Source organism: Rhea americana, unplaced genomic scaffold (genome assembly GCF_003343005.1).
Source record: "Rhea americana isolate MKP2758 unplaced genomic scaffold, rheAme1 scaffold_13, whole genome shotgun sequence".
NCBI lineage: Eukaryota > Metazoa > Chordata > Aves > Rheiformes > Rheidae > Rhea > Rhea americana.
The window spans coordinates 3,806,916-3,825,785 of NW_028185372.1; the positions used below are offsets into that span (position 1 = coordinate 3,806,916).

At 36.7% G+C, this 18,870-nt stretch overlaps 1 protein-coding gene across 1 annotated transcript in view; it reads right to left on the reverse strand.

Moving 5' to 3' along the window:
• Positions 1-238: 238 nt before the first annotated feature.
• Positions 239-18,870, reverse strand: part of PRKAA1 (protein kinase AMP-activated catalytic subunit alpha 1) — an 18,973-nt gene continuing 341 nt past the window's right edge. Inside the window, exons 2-9 of the mRNA XM_085326372.1 lie at positions 12,245-12,386; positions 9,762-9,855; positions 8,660-8,804; positions 6,845-6,932; positions 5,713-5,937; positions 4,455-4,941; positions 3,927-4,053; positions 239-2,092 (exon numbers count right to left, since the gene is read on the reverse strand). Of these exons, the coding sequence (XP_085182498.1) occupies positions 1,848-2,092; positions 3,927-4,053; positions 4,455-4,941; positions 5,713-5,937; positions 6,845-6,932; positions 8,660-8,804; positions 9,762-9,855; positions 12,245-12,386 (1,553 nt within the window). The 3' untranslated portion in view covers positions 239-1,847. The remainder of the gene's footprint in view (positions 2,093-3,926; positions 4,054-4,454; positions 4,942-5,712; positions 5,938-6,844; positions 6,933-8,659; positions 8,805-9,761; positions 9,856-12,244; positions 12,387-18,870) is intronic.

The following is an 18,870-nucleotide window of genomic DNA, read 5'->3' on the forward strand; positions in this document are numbered from 1 at the left end:
CATGCTAACATCTCAGTCACAGCAGTATAAAACCAAAACTCCATTAAAAGAAATCTTTCCACCTTGAGATACAGCAGTATAACCTTGCATTACACGGACCATATGCAACCCTACTTGAGCACAAGGGGCTGAAGTGTTAAACTTTTACCTAGGTACTAGACAGACCACCCAACTGTCCAGTTCAGAATGCAGTTATAGCATTCCCTGGCGCTTAAWYMRYWKMWTCWGAWKMWRYKRWTTATCTTAACAGATGACCTTCTGGACTGAAACCAGCTGTCCCAGGTTAAACTGTTCTTACAGTCTGTAGGTAGCACTTAGTCATGGATGAAGTCTCCAACTCAAAGTCATCGGCAAAAATCCCCATCTACCTTAAGAGTCTAGAATTCACTCTGTATTTTAATGCCTTCATTTCTAGTTTGTAAATGTGAGAGCAGTCTCTGAAACTGAACAGGTCATCAAGTTTATTCTGAAGAGAACACTAGTTCTTGAATGCAAGACTAAGGATGTTTTCTGGCATACACTTTAATGTTTACATCCATTAGTGCTAGATGACAAAGGAACTGTGGATAAGTACATCTCATTTTAGACGAAATTCTAAATGCTTTTGTGCAAGTACTAGCTATGATTTTAATATTTAAGGATCAATTTTCTTTTTGAAACACTGCAGAAACATTTSTCATCAGCAATYGCTATCTACTTCTGAAAGCTTTTTGAATATTAGCACTCAAGTTACTTGCCATAATCAGTTTAAGTGTTCAACTGATCAGCTGTGCTATTAGTTTCTTAAWTTAATAGCAAAATTTGCTATAAAGGTGGTTTCAGAAAACCTGACCTATATGWGTAGTTTCAACTGCAAAGTGAACTCTATACAGTATATGCTATGTCAACTAATGATATCAACAGCTGTATCAGGAAGTATTAATATATATTTAAGAAAYTCAATTTTAGATTCTTGAATAGCATGGCAGCTATTAGGCTGTGCTATTTACTACATGCACATAGCTCTGAAGAACAAGATTCTCAGCTCAGCCTGCAGTAGCAGTGGGGAGCTGCTAGGCTGATACCACCAYAAGATGGGAACTAGTCAGTCCACACAGATCAGGAACTTGCTGACAGCTCTCCACAGAGCAACATTTCTTTTCAACTCATGGAGCGCCAAGTCTTCTTTGTATGAGCCTCTCAGCACCACTGCTGTCTCACCTGTTCTGCTTACAGCCCACTGAAATATCACCCTTAGGCCTTCCAGGGCATGTACATACAATAAGACATTTCAACTGGTTGGATTTGCCAGCATATGTATTTGATCAAATCTATCAGTTATTAAAGATATTMAATTATAGCACACTAATCTTGATCACTCACTGTCAAATATAAAGGRGGGAAGTAACAGTATTTTTAACACATTACTGTTAAGAAATAGTTGATAGTTCTGATCAACTGAGGCACAATTGAAGATGGYGACTAACACGACACTTCAGTCACTGAAATAGTAAGTGTACATTTACTTACAGTGCATCAGATGTATGCATCACCAGCAAAAAAAGTCCTTGTGATTTAAATGTTCTATGAAGCCTAATGTGCACTCAATACGAAATGTTATGAACATGGCCCAGAGGGCATGTGATTTTCCTGTACCTGCATTAAACTACTGGACAGCAGACAATCAGAATGCACTCCAGCTTCAACATAGTATACCTAACTGCCCATAATCATTTCAATCCCTGTGCAAATCGCATTTTGTGGCTAGTTTTTTTCAGCGCCTTAATTTAACTTGATTATAACTGGAAGCATCTGACTATGATTTAGGCATGCTTATTGCTGTAAAAGAAATAAGCCCATCTTTGAAGTTATTGTGCAAGAATTTTAATAAGATTTGCACACATCTCAAAAAATTCTATTGTATGACTCCCTGGTCTTGGAGTTAAGTCAGCTGTAGAAGAGTCAAGTGAAGAGGTCACTGATGAGGTAAGGGATGTGTCTGCAGATTTTCCTTGCGCATCAGCATCTGAATCCTTTTGACAGGATCTATAGTTGCTCACAGAACCTGATCTCTGTGGAGTTGCAGTCCCAGACTTTGCTTCAGTAATTTCATCTGGGGGGGGGGAAAAGGTACTAAATTAGTTATTAATATCAAATCAGTCATAGGAACAGGAAACATCTTCCCCCTCAGACTTCTAATCTTTTTTTTTTTTTAAACTCATTACAAGTATTTGAGAAGCTTTTGCAAAATGTATGAAGATGCTACAATAAAATCCAGTACATACTCAACAGCACTAAAGTGTGAACTATCCTAAGTTACCCTATATCCTAACTAGGATAAAATATCCCTTACACAAGCTATTGTTATGCTCATAGTTCCTTTGAACTGTGTTCAAGSGCTATCTGATCTAATTTAGACCAGCATTACTTGACACTTAAGAACTAATTTCAGTGGCTAATTGTTCAACTGCTTCAATAGTTCACTTAACTCATCTTTAAGCTTAACCTTCTACTGCTATCCCTACTTATGATTAAGTCAAGTAACAGTTTGAACATTTTGCAAATTCGCAGGTACTTTTTCTACCATTTATCTTTCACTTTTGGAAAATTCTTCCTTAGTATCTTGTGTGTTTAGGCTGCAGGGACTTAAGCTTTTGTCCGTAAGAGGAAGAAATGCTTCTACTTTTAGAAGTAACATTCCGCTGAAATACTTCTATTCTTGTTTTAAATACTGAACATTAGTTTGACACATACTTGGCACCAAAAATGGTATTTCCAAGAGAAACTAGTGAACACAGGAGGGACTGCCCTTTCACACCATTCAGAGGTGCTTCAAACTACAATTAGGTAAGAGGAATGGAGAACAGTTAGCTGTAGCAAAGGAAAAGAATTTCAAATCTGCTTCACTTGGCAGTCAGATGCCAAATCCACATTCTTAGGTTGCATTTCTCTAAGACTTGAAGCCAYGTCTGCAGCAGGCTGCCTTTCCCCAGCTGCATGTCTCTTAAGCATTCATCTCCTCTCTAACAGGGCTGGAATTCASCCCATACTGCAAGTAGGCCCATTCAGGAAAGTGATTAGCCTCCATATCAAGTACCACAGGATCTAAKCAAGCACCCATACTATCAAAAGGGGTAAGGTAAGAACAGCAGTGCCAAGTCAGCTCAGGTTAAGCTATAAGTCTTAGCTGTCACATACTGCAATCCAGTCACACTCCAGTAAACTCTCTTCCCTCGACACAGGTTTCTCTAGGCATRCTATTAGCAGTATGTAGTTTTGCTTTCCTTCTATTATCCCCTCAAATGATTGTTACGGACAGCCTATATTACCTCCTCCATTTGTTTTCATGAAGGCACCCAGTTCACAGTTATTGGATGTACCACTGTCTCAGCCTATAGAAGAAATCAAAGCTTATTCTACAGGTTAAGCCACTTGCTTTCAAGAGTTCAAYCACTGCTAGTGGACAATCGCAAAGGGCAAGTTTCACCTACTACAGCACTGGATACACAACATACAACTTGACATCTACRCATAAAAATTGACTTCAATTTTATCTTCACTGGGGGAATATTCACATGCTCACCTCAGATCTAAATCCACGTTTAAATTCAGAGGTGAGACCCCAAAAAAAGTTTAGGTTCATCTAAATCTAGCCCCTCTCAATCCTGTCCCCTTTTGCACTAGTGGTGTTAGTGCTAGTGTAGACATGAAACGAAGATATTCAGAAGTCAATATAGCTAAAAAGCTGTTAGRGGATTACCAGCTAACCATGTGGTCTCAGGAACAATGGACAAGGAGAGAAGGAAGAAAAACACCAACTTGGATTCAGATCAGCTTAAACTGATATAAGRCAGCACTTATTTCACTTCTTCCCAAATAAATTAAGACCTGTTTACATTTAGAGCRTTTTCCATTACAGCTCCAGTATGTTATAAGCGTTCACATACCATCAATGCTACGGAAGTCCAGTAAGTATGTCCTACTGTCCACCTGATACAACTGTAGACTCATTTTAGAATATGCACTTGTCACTGGATTCTTCCTTCGAACACGCAAATAGTATGGATTTACAACCTAGGACAGAAGAGATTTGAGTTAATTCCTACTAAAACTCCTCCAGAAAAACACTGCACGTGTTTTTTCCCCTCATTTCAACTCTCTGGTTACAAACAGGTGATTTTAGGCTTATCTGTCTGAAGCTTTTTTGGTTGGAATATTACTATATTGAGAAGAAAAAACCCACAGCTCCAGCAGAAGTATCAGACACATCAGCAAGAATTCCCTACAAGCATAAACTTCCCCCCCCTCCCCAAACCATTCTTACATAGCAATCAAAAGCAAAGTCAGAATAAGCATAGGTACACCAGATTTTCCAGTACAGGAGCATCAGAGAATATAGTTTTTCAAACATCTAGACTACCTACATAACAGAAAAGTCTATTGTTGTCTGTTTTAAGGGTCCTTTATTCCCTTACCTTCCATTCATAATCCAGCTGTTTAATTGCTCGACAAACTTCAGCCATGATATCATTTGGTCGACTCTGGCTCCTTATTCCTAAATGCCACTTAGCTCTTCTTACACCTTGGTGCTTTGATTTCTGTGGATTCAGTTCATCAAGAGTATGGCGAGGACGTGGTGCTTCAGCTACTAAGAATGGCACTCTTTCAGGATGAGGGCGAGACAGATGGTGATCATCAAGGAAAGAATCTGGTGGGCTTGTAGCCAAGTAGAAGTCTTTGGCCTCATTCATTATTCTTCTATTATCTATAATTAGGTGATAAGCAACTGCTAAAGGGTCCTGATGATTTCGTGTGTATAGACAACTTAACACTTCATCTTCCGTGCATTCAAACTTTTCACACACTTCTTTTAAGGCTTCGTCATCAATCATGGTTGAGCTATATGATGGGTCTTCAGGAAACAGGTATTTGGGAAGGTCCTGCTTAAACCATTCRTGTTCCCTGGATTTAAAAAACAGTTTATGTATGTATTTAGAGTAAGCATTTTTAGAACTAGATTCCCTTGAAAAGGAGACTATCTTYGCAAAGAATATATTTTTAGTTTTTACAGAAAGTCATAGGTGTCAGTAACACTTAAATTATCACACTCTAGTTCAGCCTAAACTATAAAGGCCCTTCCATGCAGTACAGACAAAACCAGCTGCACGTTAAAGCATCTGGTAATTTCTGCTTTAGGGAAAGCCATTATCTTCCTTCACCTCATCACAAGATCTTATTAGACATTTGCCAGGAGACAGAAAGGGGAAAAAACATACACTTTCCTAGAAGTGTTAAAACTACCTGAGGGCCTAAAACAYTCTAATGTAGAACTAAACTAGCTTTTTACATTTAAATATTATATACATACATACACACACACACACAACCACTACCTTAGTTTTGAGACAAATTCAACTGAAATTCTTATGCTATACCATTCAAATAGCTATGCCCTCCCCCTAGAGTGTATTCACTGTATCAGTATTTTATGCAGTAATTGTTATGCATACTCAGATTCACATCAGGGTTTTGAAGTCAGAAAATAACTGACCTCCAGTGGAAACTACACTGGCCACTGGAGCTCAGAACACTCAAACTAAAGCCAGAAGTCAAGAAGCTGAAATTTTCATCTCAAATGAAAGAAGGTCAAGTTGTAGGAACAATTTCTGCATTCTGCATATTTGCATTGGGATTATCACTTCAGTATCTGATCAACATCAGTCAGCCTTTTACCTAATGTCTCTGATTGTTGCTCTCTTCATTGGATCCACCTGTAGCATGTGTTTCAGAAGACTAATTACAGATGGATTCAGGTACTGAGGAGTATAAAAGATACCATCACATATCTTCTTAAATAGTGTTGGCACATGATCATCATCAAATGGAAGTGTTCCACATAACAAAGCATAAAGAATAACCCCACTGCTCCAGATGTCTACTTCTGGACCCGCATATAATCTGGGAAAGAAAGGATTATTACTGATTTGTATTTAAAACATTTAAATAGATTTTTTTTCCCCACTTGCTTACATTATAGTAGTTAGAGGCATGTGAGCTTGGGGCAACTAAATCTRCAAACAACATCTCATTTCCATCCTATCCTACGTCTCCCTTAAGTTCCACTGTCCTTCCCCTTCAAATATGTAATAAGAGCTAAGGCAAAAAATGCAGTTTCTCTGTGTACAACCCTAAATATAACTTAAAAAAACTGGTAAACTGAAGGAAAGTTGCCTCTACTACTAGGAAAGCTGACAGTGTTATGCGTTGCACAGATTATACTCAAACAATAATAATGAAGTCCCCCATCCTCCCAAACTGGAAGGTTTAAGTTTAAGGCAAGTCAATATAGCAAACTTTGACATATTTTCTATCCTATTGCCTAAATAAATCTGATTTTTGGCCTCCAGTCAGCAAGGGAGGCTATTATGGGGACTGAAAGTAACAGATTTGAAAATCACAGAGTACAAAGAAAGAAAAAAAATGGAACATTCAGGCAGAATAYCCATTCTGCAGCAGATATTTCACTGCTACTCAGTTTCACAACAGATCTTGYCTGTAATTCTATCTGCACAGAGAAAAAAAGATTTTGAAGATCTGAACTATAGGAGTTTTTAAAACTGACTCAAGCATACTGTACACACTGGATTTCAGGCATCAGATATCAACTCCACTTTGGAGGAGCTATCCAAAGCTTGTTCACAGAAGGCTTAAATATTAATCACCAAAAGTTACCAAGGCAACCAAGAGTTCATCCCACTCTCTCAGCAGCAAGCTTGTCAATTACACTAGTTGGGKAGCATTCAGCATTAAGCAGCAAAATGACTGAAGTACAAGCACACATGTATCCAACATAAAAAAAACCTACCTTCCTGAAATTACTTCTGGTGCAGCATAGTTAGGGGAACCACAGCTTGTTCTTAAAAATTCTCCATCTGACATCATATTTGATAGACCTGAAAGTGTACAAGAGTAACTACTAAAAATTCAGAGAGTAAAATGATTTCACACTGCATAAACCACCTAGAACAAGTCACTAGCACTTTGAGTTAGAAATTTAACTAAATTACCTCAGTGAGGAAAAACAATTGTTTGGCATTACTGAAATATTTATAGAAGAGAATGTCATATAATCCTACATTTGGATCTGATCTGTACAATTTGGATTGTACAGGTGTGATAGAGAACAAAGTTGCTCTAAGGCAGACAGAASAGCACAGACAGACAGGATTTTGATCATTAACGGAGTGCCTTAAAAGCTACATTTACTTCCAAATACCAGAGAAGGAGCTGCTACTACACAATCGCCTAAAATTCTGCAAGAGGACATACAAATTAAAGGAACTGAGAAGTGCAAATAAGTTTGCTTTGAAGCAGGTGACAAAGTGAATATCCCCTCACAGTCCAGACAAGCTACTCAACTGATTCTGGAAGAAGCTGCAGTTTCCTACATATTGATTTTAGCAACTGTTAGTGATTAAAGCAAGCTTTAGAACTAAGCCATTTTCATTCATCAGCCCTCAACACGGTCCCCCTAATGTCAGTAAAAAATTACAACTTCTAGCATAGCTGTGGAAAATATTTCCCAGTTTTCTCACTGACGGTTGCACGATAAAGAAAACTCAGTCTAAGACCCTTCTACAGAGGTAAAAGATGAAAGAACACAGATCAAAGAGTCGTCATACTCTAATATAAAATAACTTCAATTAAGTTCRTCTGATAAATTAGTTGCAATTAATGGAATGCAACAACTTTGCTCACATTTGATTTATAGCTAGATAGTTTATAAGTTAGTGTAMTTTATCTGTTCACCAAACCATTTCACCCAAAGCATTTTCTACACAGGAGAGAACCAGTATGATTCCCAATCCCCATATACTTGAACATCATCTTTAAAATAAAAGTACTTAATATCACAAAACACCTTTCATCAGGGATCTCAAAGTGCTTTACATGGGTAGGTATTACAATGTCCACAAGAGAAATACTACRCCTATATAGCAGTATGGATACCTCATTATACTTATATGGTCAGGTTTTCTGTTTAAGATACTTCCAAGAACTAACTACCAGTATCTTCAGCAGCTGCATCTAAAACAGCTAATAAAAACAGTTAAGCTTTCTGATTAATTAGGCTGCTATATAGAAAAGAACACAAAAGTAAATATTAACTGTTCTTATTTACCTTCCATGATTTACCCCAATTATATTTAATAATCTGAGTTTTTAAAGTGAATTTAACAGTTCTACAGAAAGAATCATGTATTTTACTAGAGCAATGTGATTCTTAAACATAAACTGCCCTTGCACTGTACTTCAAGAGCTCAGCATCTGCATTTTACAAAAACAGGCAATAAGAGAATCAGTTTTGAAACAAATGCATAGCAGGGAGTTAARTCTCTTCAGCATTTCAGAAAAACGTTAAGCAAGACCAAGCTAGATAGTTAACAATTTCAAACACTCACAGAAAACACCTGACTTGAAAAGACAGCTTGAGAGGAAAATAAATTCTACAAATGTGCAGTAGCAGCATTCTGCTTTACATTCATACTCTTTAGGTTCATATATTACATCCAACCATCAGAATATTCAAGTATCCTCATTTTATTAAAAAATTCCTATTATAATTAACAGCATCTGAATAACACCAGAAGAGTTATCAGCTATAAAATACAATGCTTACCAAAGTCAGCTATCTTGGCATTCATGTGTGCATCAAGCAGCACATTTTCAGGTTTTAGATCTCTATGTACTACCATATGCCTGTGACAGTAATCCACACCAGAAAGGATTTGCTGGAACAGACGTCTACTCTCCTTCTCATCAAGCTAAGATAGAAAAAAGGTTTTAAACAACTTTAATGAGACATTAAAAGATGACATGTTTTTCCATTTCTGTGAAATAAAAAAACTGTTTTTTTCAACCAACAAATTAAAGTATCATTTATAGTTTTGATATTTTAGATAGTAGATGACCACATGTCTTTGTAACAGAAGTTTAATCCTATATTATTTCTTATACCACAACTTCAGAGTTATTAAAAGTAAACAGTAGCCACTAACTCATACTGTAATTTCTCCCTTATAGCTCTGAAATTGATTTGACAGATGCTATATTATGAGTAACCAGAAACACTAGCATCCAAACATCAACTTTGTCCAACTAGAATATTGACAAACTTTGATATTGTCAATCCTTGATATTTAAGCAGAGTATAAAACATAAGCTGACAAAAGCTGCCAACACTCAGCACAACAGTAAAAGTTTCGGTCTTTTTTTTTTTTTTAATGCTTCTATTAGCAGGTATCCCCAAACAGCAGAGATGGTCAAAGCACTTCCTATGAGCATGTCCTAATCCATGTCAAGATTCAACAGGATACTTTAATTAGTTGTTAGACTGAGCTCTCTAGATGGTTTGTCAAAAGYGACTTTAGAGCATTCACAGAAACTCTCTGCTAGTAGAGCAGCTAATAAGGACAGAATACTAGCTTCCTGATAGTCAGTTATACTAAATACATCTTCATCTATTTCTTACACAGTAATTTGAGTTCAGCTGATTAGTATCATTTTTTTCAATGGAAAGAAAGCTATGACAAGAAATTAAACACAACACTTCCCTAGTATTTGTGACCATGCAACTGTTTTAGCTTCAGAACAAAACATAGTCGCAAAGTATCCTTAACTACTATCAGCATTATTTAAAAAAAAAAAAAATCACTTAAAAAATGTTACAAAATTATTACAGAATGCAAGCCACTGATTTGTAGCATTGGACTACTTCTTACCCTTCCATTTTTACAGATATAATCAAACAGCTCTCCACCTGATACATACTCCATCACCATAAAAATGTCAGTTGGCGTACTGATGACCTGGTACCTGATAAAGGAATGTATCTGTTAGTCCAGCACAGTCAGTATAAGAATCTAGCTAAAGTTAGTTAAAACCAATATGTTAGGTGAAAAGACAAATAAAACTATACTTTTAAATACATCACCCACCAATTCACATTTACTGTAATACCAATGTTTTTCAGAAGCTATTTTCACCTCCTTTCACTATCTGGTATCTTCGTAAAAACCAGTAAGTAATTTATACTTCCTACTAGGATGACCAGTCTCCATACTTTTAGAGCAACTCTATTATTACTACCTCATCTGAGTTCTACAAAACTATTTACAGTGCTACCTCACACACAGCTTATCAGAGCAGTAAGGAAGGAACTTTGCCAGTATCTAAGAGCTATACATCCTTYCTTCTAATCAGGCAATAAAACTGTCTTGCCATGAGTAAAAATAGTGTTCAAGACTAGAGTAAAAATATTCAYGATGAGTCATCTTGTAAAAAGCTAACTACTATGCATCAAGTTCACTATTAGTATTTTTACAAGTATTAACAGTATGGTTATGTTTTTTCATTATATTTCAGTAAGGCTTGAARAAAGCAGCAAAGTTATGAAATAACTACTTTATGGCTAAACTCCCCAATTCAGTGATTTTGATATGTTTTCTATATATCCTCACTGAGAAGGCACATGATATTTTCCTCTTAAAGCAGCTGCTCTAATGAAGAATTAATCTAATGATGAATTTTTATTGGTACAAAAAGAAAGCATACTGATTAGATTTCAATCAAAATTCAGATACTCAAGATAGAAGGTAGTAATTGGATGAAAATAAAATACTTCAAAACATTTAAGGACGCAAAKATCTTGTCTGTAAGAAGCAAGCAACTTCACACACATGCTACAAAACTGCAGCATTCTCCAAAAGGTTGATTCCAAAACAAGGGAGAAAGTAAACATGCTTCATCTTGCCCTGACATGTTATTCTTGATCTGCACTTAGACTATCCAGATTTATGCATGCCTGTACATGTGTATGCATACATATTTCAACGGCTTAATATTAAACCAGTGCAACATTCAATGTCTTAAGTACTATACTGAGGCCTTCATCAACATGACATCTCCAAAGCTAGTTTTACCTGACAGCTTAGTCCAACATACCTCATCTTTAATGATTTTCTCCCAAATAGCTTGGTTGAAATTAGGGCAAGATCAAGGAAAATGTATTATCTTATGTACTGAAGTCAACTATATTCTGAAGCAATGACTAAGACCTACTACTGGGGAAATAATATTTTAATCCTTTTAACCTCAAAAGTCACAATGCGATTTCATTTCCAACAGTATGACTCTTAATGGCTTATCCTATAGTCATGAAATTAATGAGCAGCTATCTACCTTATCTTTACAATTTTATCTTTACAATGATTTTCATCCTTGGAATAGTGAAACAGTGAACACCATCAGGCAGTAAGCCTCTCAGTATCACTGAAAAGAACAAGCCATTATGTATCTCAATTTTTCCTGCTCTCAGACGACTCAGTCATGCTTCTCTATACTATTATAGTCAGTTCATTTTTTCTATTTATGGAAAAGGAGGCTGTGAAATAAAACAAAAGTTTTGCATCTACCTACAATAAAAATAAGGTTGTCAAACTTTAACTGTACAGCACAAAAATGGAACACAACAAGTATTTTTGTACCGGAAAACAATACATTCTATTGAAGGTCAAAACTCAGATGCTTCAATTTTTTAAGTATAGGATAGAAAGAAAAATCTTAGAGAGCCTTAAAATGTTATTTACTTATTTATTACTTGCCTATTACAGGCTTATTAAAATAATTACTTTACTCCATTGATTAACTATTGTACTTGTTTACATCTGTTAGACAATGTATATAAAACATTTATTTGGATACATAGTAGCAGTTATTTTAAATGAATTCTGAAGTTTCTGATCACGTTTAACAAAACCACACATCCTTAGTTTTCAAAGTTATGAAAAAACATAACCAGCACATAACTAAAAAAGATTTGAGGGGAAAATGCTTCCTATAAAAATGCTCTTTGCAATCCTGCTCTTAACTCAGCTCCTAAACTGGAGGAAAAAACACTCGGATTAAATAACCAAAGAATACCAATACAGTGGCTAAGTACAGAGCTAGGTATGACCAGATGTCTGTCATGCCACTACCTTTTGTATATCTACCCAAAGAATCAGAAGCTCTGCCTTGTGCAGATCGGTTTTATGAAAATATATCATAAAGGACACACAGAAAAGTTGCACACTTAGAAGCTGGCTACTTTCCTAATTAGATACTCCTAATATTATTGCCCTCTAAATGTTTTCATATGTTTCAAATCAGCAAGAGCAAAAGAGATTACAGCTTAAGTAGATTTGATTATAGTAAACAAACTTACAGTTTAATTATATGAGGATGTCTGAAGAGTTTGAGGTTCTGAATCTCCCTGCGGATTTTTCCTACAACATCAAGGCTGCGAATCTTCTGTCGATTCAGGATCTTCACTGCAACTTTGTGCCCAGTTAACTCATGTTTGCCAACTGCAAGGAACAAGGAAACATTTAGTCACGGTTTTCAGCTGCTTCATAAGAACATTTATTGAATCGTTTTAATTATACTYGAGAAATATCACAATGAAAGTGTTAAATCTCACATATCTTCATTATTTTGGGCTAAACTGGAATCATGTGTCACTTCCTCTACTTTACCCCAAATTCCTCCCTCAGTTTTATAGTTAAACTGAAAATTTAGGGACAAACCTTGAATTCAACTCCCACCAAGACTTGCAGGATTACTGCATKTTTTACACTATTTCGGTGTTCTCTATCTTAAAATATTGCCATCCTTGCTAGTTAGTTTTCTTGTCCTCTATAAGTTATTCCAAGCTTTTGGTTCCCTTGCTAACTAACTCTGGCACACTCTTTTTGGAGCCTGTAGCTCTTAATATTCAATGACTACAAGCTTTGCTCTTACTAAATCATTGACTATCTTTCCCCAAGAAGGACATTTCAGCAATTGCTCTGAATTGCTGCTAAGAGTATCTGATCACAGCTTGTTTGGAAAAATAATTATTTATCTGCACTTGGAGCATTCTGACCCTATGTAAGTGCTGCACATTCTGTACATTAAACAAGAACATCACACTAAAGCCCTTTTATTATGTAAAATACATAGCAAAAGCTATGAGAAATGCAGGAAATAAGTAGAATCCRGTAGCAGTTATGCTAAACAATGCAAATATGCAACCTCTCACATACCTTAATTTCTTTCCCAACTTAAAATTAACGGAAACTCTCCTGTAAAGGACGAGCTAGAACTAGCATAACTGTCTAGAACATGTTTTACACCTAAGAGGCTATTTGGTTCTGCTACCCTTGACTTGGTTAATTTTGCAGCTGCTATAGGAACTAGCCATGATCAAGCTGCTAAGAACATTCTCCTCAGCCCCAACAACASATCATGAACAAGCCACAGAGACAAACAGCATCACTTCCACTGACTAGGGAAAATCTGCCACCTAGATTAATTTCTGCATACAGTGCTTAACACTACTACTATCTATAACCCTTTCAAAATTTAAGCAGCCATCTTGCTTCCTGCCTTCTAAAGGTAGGCCAGATTCAAGGGACATCTACCCGGTTCATCCTTGTCCAGTTGAGTGGACTTTGGTAGTTTACCTCTTTCCCTTGCTGAACTCTTCTTCCCATGCAATTTCTTCGTATTAGATATTAGTGGAGGGAAACCATCACAACCTTCTGGAGGCCATCAGACACGTTACTGAAGACCATGTCTACTTTACAAAGTCCTTTTTCACTTGTACAGGTATCTTGCAAAAAATTGCAGCTCAGCCTTTAATTTTTAGTTTTCTAAAACTACAGTACTTGCTCACCTGGCTGCCTCCCATYACCTGAAAAGCTGACCAAACACCAAGCTTCAAGATTTAAAGTATATCTATCTTTTGGAAGTTGGGATAAATAATTCTAAAGTAATTCCAAAGGAATAATGCATTGATCTGCAGAGTCCAAGTATTTTGCATTATATTGATACTTTTTATAGTGAAGCTATCATATCTCAGGGTACTTATAATCTTGCTTTCAAGAAACAGAGCACAGAAAAGCAGAAAACATGTAATTCTGCATTAGTGAGAACAGCAAGGCAAGTACAAACCCTGAAAACAAAATCAAGAATTACGCCCACATATTAGATGGCAAATGACTTTGACTAAATGCCAGCCTATCTCTTCTGAAAGCAGAAGGCAGGCATAGTTCTTTACTAGGTTAATAATTTTACTGCAATGATCCACAAAAATCATTCTGCATTCAACTGATACTTGATGAAACTAGCAAAAGCCTATCAATCTACAMAGCTAATCTCCAACACAAGACACTGCTGTGACTTTTCCTCTACTTTGATCTAAAATAAATAAATAAATAATAACTGAGAAGAAATTCTTGCTCTTGTCATAGAAGCAAGAACAGTAGGTACCAAAACCAGTAACAGAGTGATTATTTTTCTGATAAAGAGATGGCTACTGTGAAAAATAATGCAATTAGATTATTCCCTGCTGCAATTTAGACTAAGTAGTGGGCAACTCAAAACCCTGAACATGCAGTTGTGGTGAGTACGTTTTTCTTTTTTTTTTTAAAAAAAAAAGAAAAAAAAAGAATCTCAGGACAGAGAAAGGCTCTGACTGCAAGTCAAAGACTACATCCTGAATCAGAGAAGCTAATACCTAAAAAGGGCCACAATAACTAGAACTCCAGACAAGCATATTCATGCTGCAGGGGCATGCAGTAATTGCATAATTGCAAGTAAAACATCATTTTATTATGACCYTTTTGTTCTCTTGAATTCAAGTACAATTGAGGTTTAAGAAAAACCCACCTAAGTTATATCATAGGTGTTCAAAATCTAGAGACTCATAATTTGTTAACAGAAAAACACTAGAAGAGCAACTATCTTATATGAATGTCTTTGCATATGAGCTGAGGTAAGCCAGAAGTACTTCAAAAGTAATCAAAAGACAAGTTAAATTTGACAGTAATTAACTTCAATGAATAAGAAACAGCTTCTCAGAAACTAACCAAAAATCATTTAGGCATATGAACTTGCATTTTATTTTGGTTAAATATAAAAGGGTATTTAATTTGGTACTTCAAGGACCATATCTAAATAAGCAGTTTTACAGTTTAGCATATATGTATTTGTATTTTTCTATTCACTGTTACAAAAATTCATTTATCAGCCAATTACTGCTTCATTTTTGATTTGTCAGGCTATCTTAAGTGGAAACCAGAATTTAGAACTCAGAAAAAAAATATCAGAGTCATTTATAAGATTTGATGTATTTCCTTTCTCTGSTGTTAGAATGGCTTTGCAACTTGATTATTGTTTGTGTTCTATGACATTAGAACTAATTTGTTAATTCCAAGGAGAATAAACACTGAAAGACTGCCATGGTTTTAAGTTAAGTCTTAATTCCACRGGGCACAAGAACTTCTTGTAAGATGAAGCAGTTAAAGGTATCTAGTATCACCAAAACAGCAGTAACAGACTGCTGGCTGTTTTTTGTTTCAGCATAGAAGCTGCACTGGAAGACTTCAGATGATAACACCATGTGGMGTCCATAGAAAACTAAGAAGGGAGTGCTATCTTTCCGAGAGCTACTCCATACTATGTCTTGACATAAGTTTTGCCCAGAAAGGAGAAGACTCGCACATTAAAAAAAAAGCAATCCAAATATTTAAATTACTCATCCTAACCCTCAACCAGCTCTCAATCTTAAAAAAAAAAAAAAAACTCTGCAACAAAAGTTCCTGTTACATACTTGCTATTTAATCTTGGTAATACCAACTGTCTTCAGGCTTTGCTATTGCTATGCATAGCACCAAGATTTCAAAAAGCCAGTCAGTGACAGTCTCAAAGAAGTAACAGCTTGCTTTAACTGTTTAAGCACAGAAGCAGCAATCTCTATGGATTCAGTTCTGCATGTCTTCAATTGGAAATTAAATTATGAAGCTATTCTGCCCAAATATGATTTTTATAGTTCTTATGAAATTTTGATAGCAGTCATGAAGCCTGTAGAAAAAAAGCTGAACAAGCATATGTTCTGCATAATCAAATGTTTCTGGTAAAGGCCAAAAACCCAGTTTTAGGCTCAGTAGAGAATAGTCAATTGAGACTAAAGACTAGTGATAGCATGTCACAGGCTGTCTACTTATTTTCACATATTAAAAGCCTAAATTCAGCACACCCTCTCCTGAAAAGTGAGCTAAGCAAGTCTTTTACATATACAGATAGATATAAGAGTTAATACTGTGCAAAAGCATATTGCTGAACTACATTACACAGTAAATTGACCTTCATTGTCCCTTCTCTGGTATCTTATCACTGCCTTGATCAGCAAGGACTATTTGCAACAGGTTTGCACTCTGTACAGATCAGCATTTTTAACCTAGTTCTGGAATCTGGAACAAATATTACCATACATTTATAAACTTACACAGCATCTTCGTTTGCGCTGTACAAATCACTACAAATCTAACTAATCTTCCCTTTACAAAAGTTAACTATTTCAAATATCGGGGGGGGGGGGAAGCTCTGCATTTGGTTTCAGCAGGAAACGAGCAATTTTTTTTAAAGAAGAAATTACGGATCAAAAAAATGGAATAGAAAGCTAAAATAGGGATAAGTGCTTTAACACTAAACCCTGTTAAAGTTTAAATAAGAAAGTGCTTCACATAATTGATTTAGATTAAGTTCTTTTGTCCTATAGTTTTATTTCTGACGTATTTCATTTCTGCCTGGGTACTGCTAAGAAACAACTTTCTTCTCCACAAACGCCTATACGGGCATGATCAAACATATTAACACAGTGGTTGATTCAGGTTAGTACAGTCATATGTACAGTTAAACTGTTGCTGACCTGCAGGTCAGTAACAGGTATCTGCAAGGGTGAAAGAGTCAAGTGGCCCAGTGAATTCACCTGATGGCTTCCTTGCCTGGGAAACACCTTTAACAATTCTTACRCAAAGCACTGGCTCTCCAGCCCACCTTTTGGGGGTTGCCACTGCTGTTTAAGCATCCACTTTCAAGAAGCTGTAAGCCTGACCCATAGGTCACACATTAGGTCAAGAAGAACTCTAGCTGAACAAATTCACCATTTTTTTTTCTTTTTATGGTCAAGTGATGAAACCAGATCAGAGCCACCAGCTGAGGATTACGGGAGAATGAGCATAGATATACTTTTAAATAAATCAATTGTACTCAGGAAGAAAACTAGTTCATCACATACAAAATAATGTCCTTTGTGAGGTACAGAAACAGAAAGATAAAACCAGCAACACAGTACATCTAGGGACAAGATAAACAGTTCATACATGGCAACTGAGTGTTAATCCACGAACACAGATGTTTGCTTCCAGTTTCCTAGTAAATTCCCAAAACACTCAGGAAAGGTATTCACTATGCAGAATGACGTTATATTTTTCACTACAAGGTAATCCTCCTGCTTATTCATTCCCCCTTCCCAAAAAATATATTTTTGTACATGTATATGCACACTTTTTATGTGATCAACAGTTATGAAGTAGCTTAAAAAGCACTCAGCTTCAACAAACTAAGACACAGATGAAAAAGTATTATAGAAAAAAAAAGCATCAATAACACTGGCAATCCTACTCAGGCTGTGTTTTTTTAATTCTTTAATTGTTTCAATAAAGTAGATTATTAGCCTTCAAGCTAATTGTATCTGATGAAAGATAAACAGGAGCAACTTTCATTAATATGTTGTAGTACTAACAGCAGCTCCACCAAATGACCATCTTTCAGTGTTTCAACTTCAGACAATTTTGCCAATACAGTTAAGAGCAAGAGCAGTAATGCAGTACCACAAGAGGGTTCTCAGAACTTTAAAGCAAAAACAGAACATTTATGAGTGTGCCAACCTTAGCTTTGTGCAGTGCGCTGTGCAAGGGGGGAAAAAARTACAACTCTTATTCCCTAAACCATGCAGTCACTCAAGGAGGGATGAGACAATCTGATGTCCATCTCTGAAGGTCCCTTGCCTCATTTCCTCTGTACTTGAGGAGGAGAGGATTTCTCAAGGCAGGAAATAGTGCTTCAGCTGCCTCTGGGGTCACTGCTCCCAACTGCAGTAGTAAAACTTTTGAGCCATCCTCTTTCAAGACTAGCTTAAAAAGGCTTTACTCTCAAAATACTTGCTGCTGCTTTCCTAGGCATTCTTGGTGTCCATCTTCTATAGCATGTTACAAGCTCCTTACTAAAAAAAGGACTACCAGGAAGAATTTGTTTCTACTATTACTGCTTCATAATATCACTGTCACAATTTCTACAGTTCACAGAAGAGGGAAATCCAATCTCTTCACCCTCTCCTCGATCAATTATCCCAAGAGATACCAATATTCTGATCCTGCTTCTGGTAGGAAGGATTTAAGCTGAAGAAAAAAAAACTGGCAACACAGTAACAGATTGCCAAAGCATCAGTATTTTCTTCGGAACATGCCTGCACTTGGGARAGCTCGCAGAAAGAACATACAACGGGAACATCTACCTTGAAAAAGCATGCCACGTTAAAGAGCAGCTAGCACGTTAAATAAAACAGGATGAGCTGGTTTTGTATCAACTATAATCATAAGCAACCCGCTATGTTAACCATAACAATTCTACCTTATTTTAAAAACGCAACTTGAGTCTACCTTAAGTCAACTGTGAAAGGATATTTTCGATATGCATATCACAGTATTTGAGCTGAAGAAAGGCTGACACCACCAGTCAACCGGATTTAGCACCAAGTTTTTCCGTGCCCGGGTGCCAGCCCTGCTGCTAGTTAGTCAAATCGCTTTCCCGTGCTTATTTCTCCCTCGGTACAGGGCGAAAGCACGGCTCTCCCCACCGGGGCCTCGAGGGCCGACACAGCTGACAGAGCCGGGAGGGAACGGGGGGCACCCGCCGCCCCCCGCGCCCGCCCAACCGCTCCACCCGCCGCCCCCCGTGCCCGCGCCC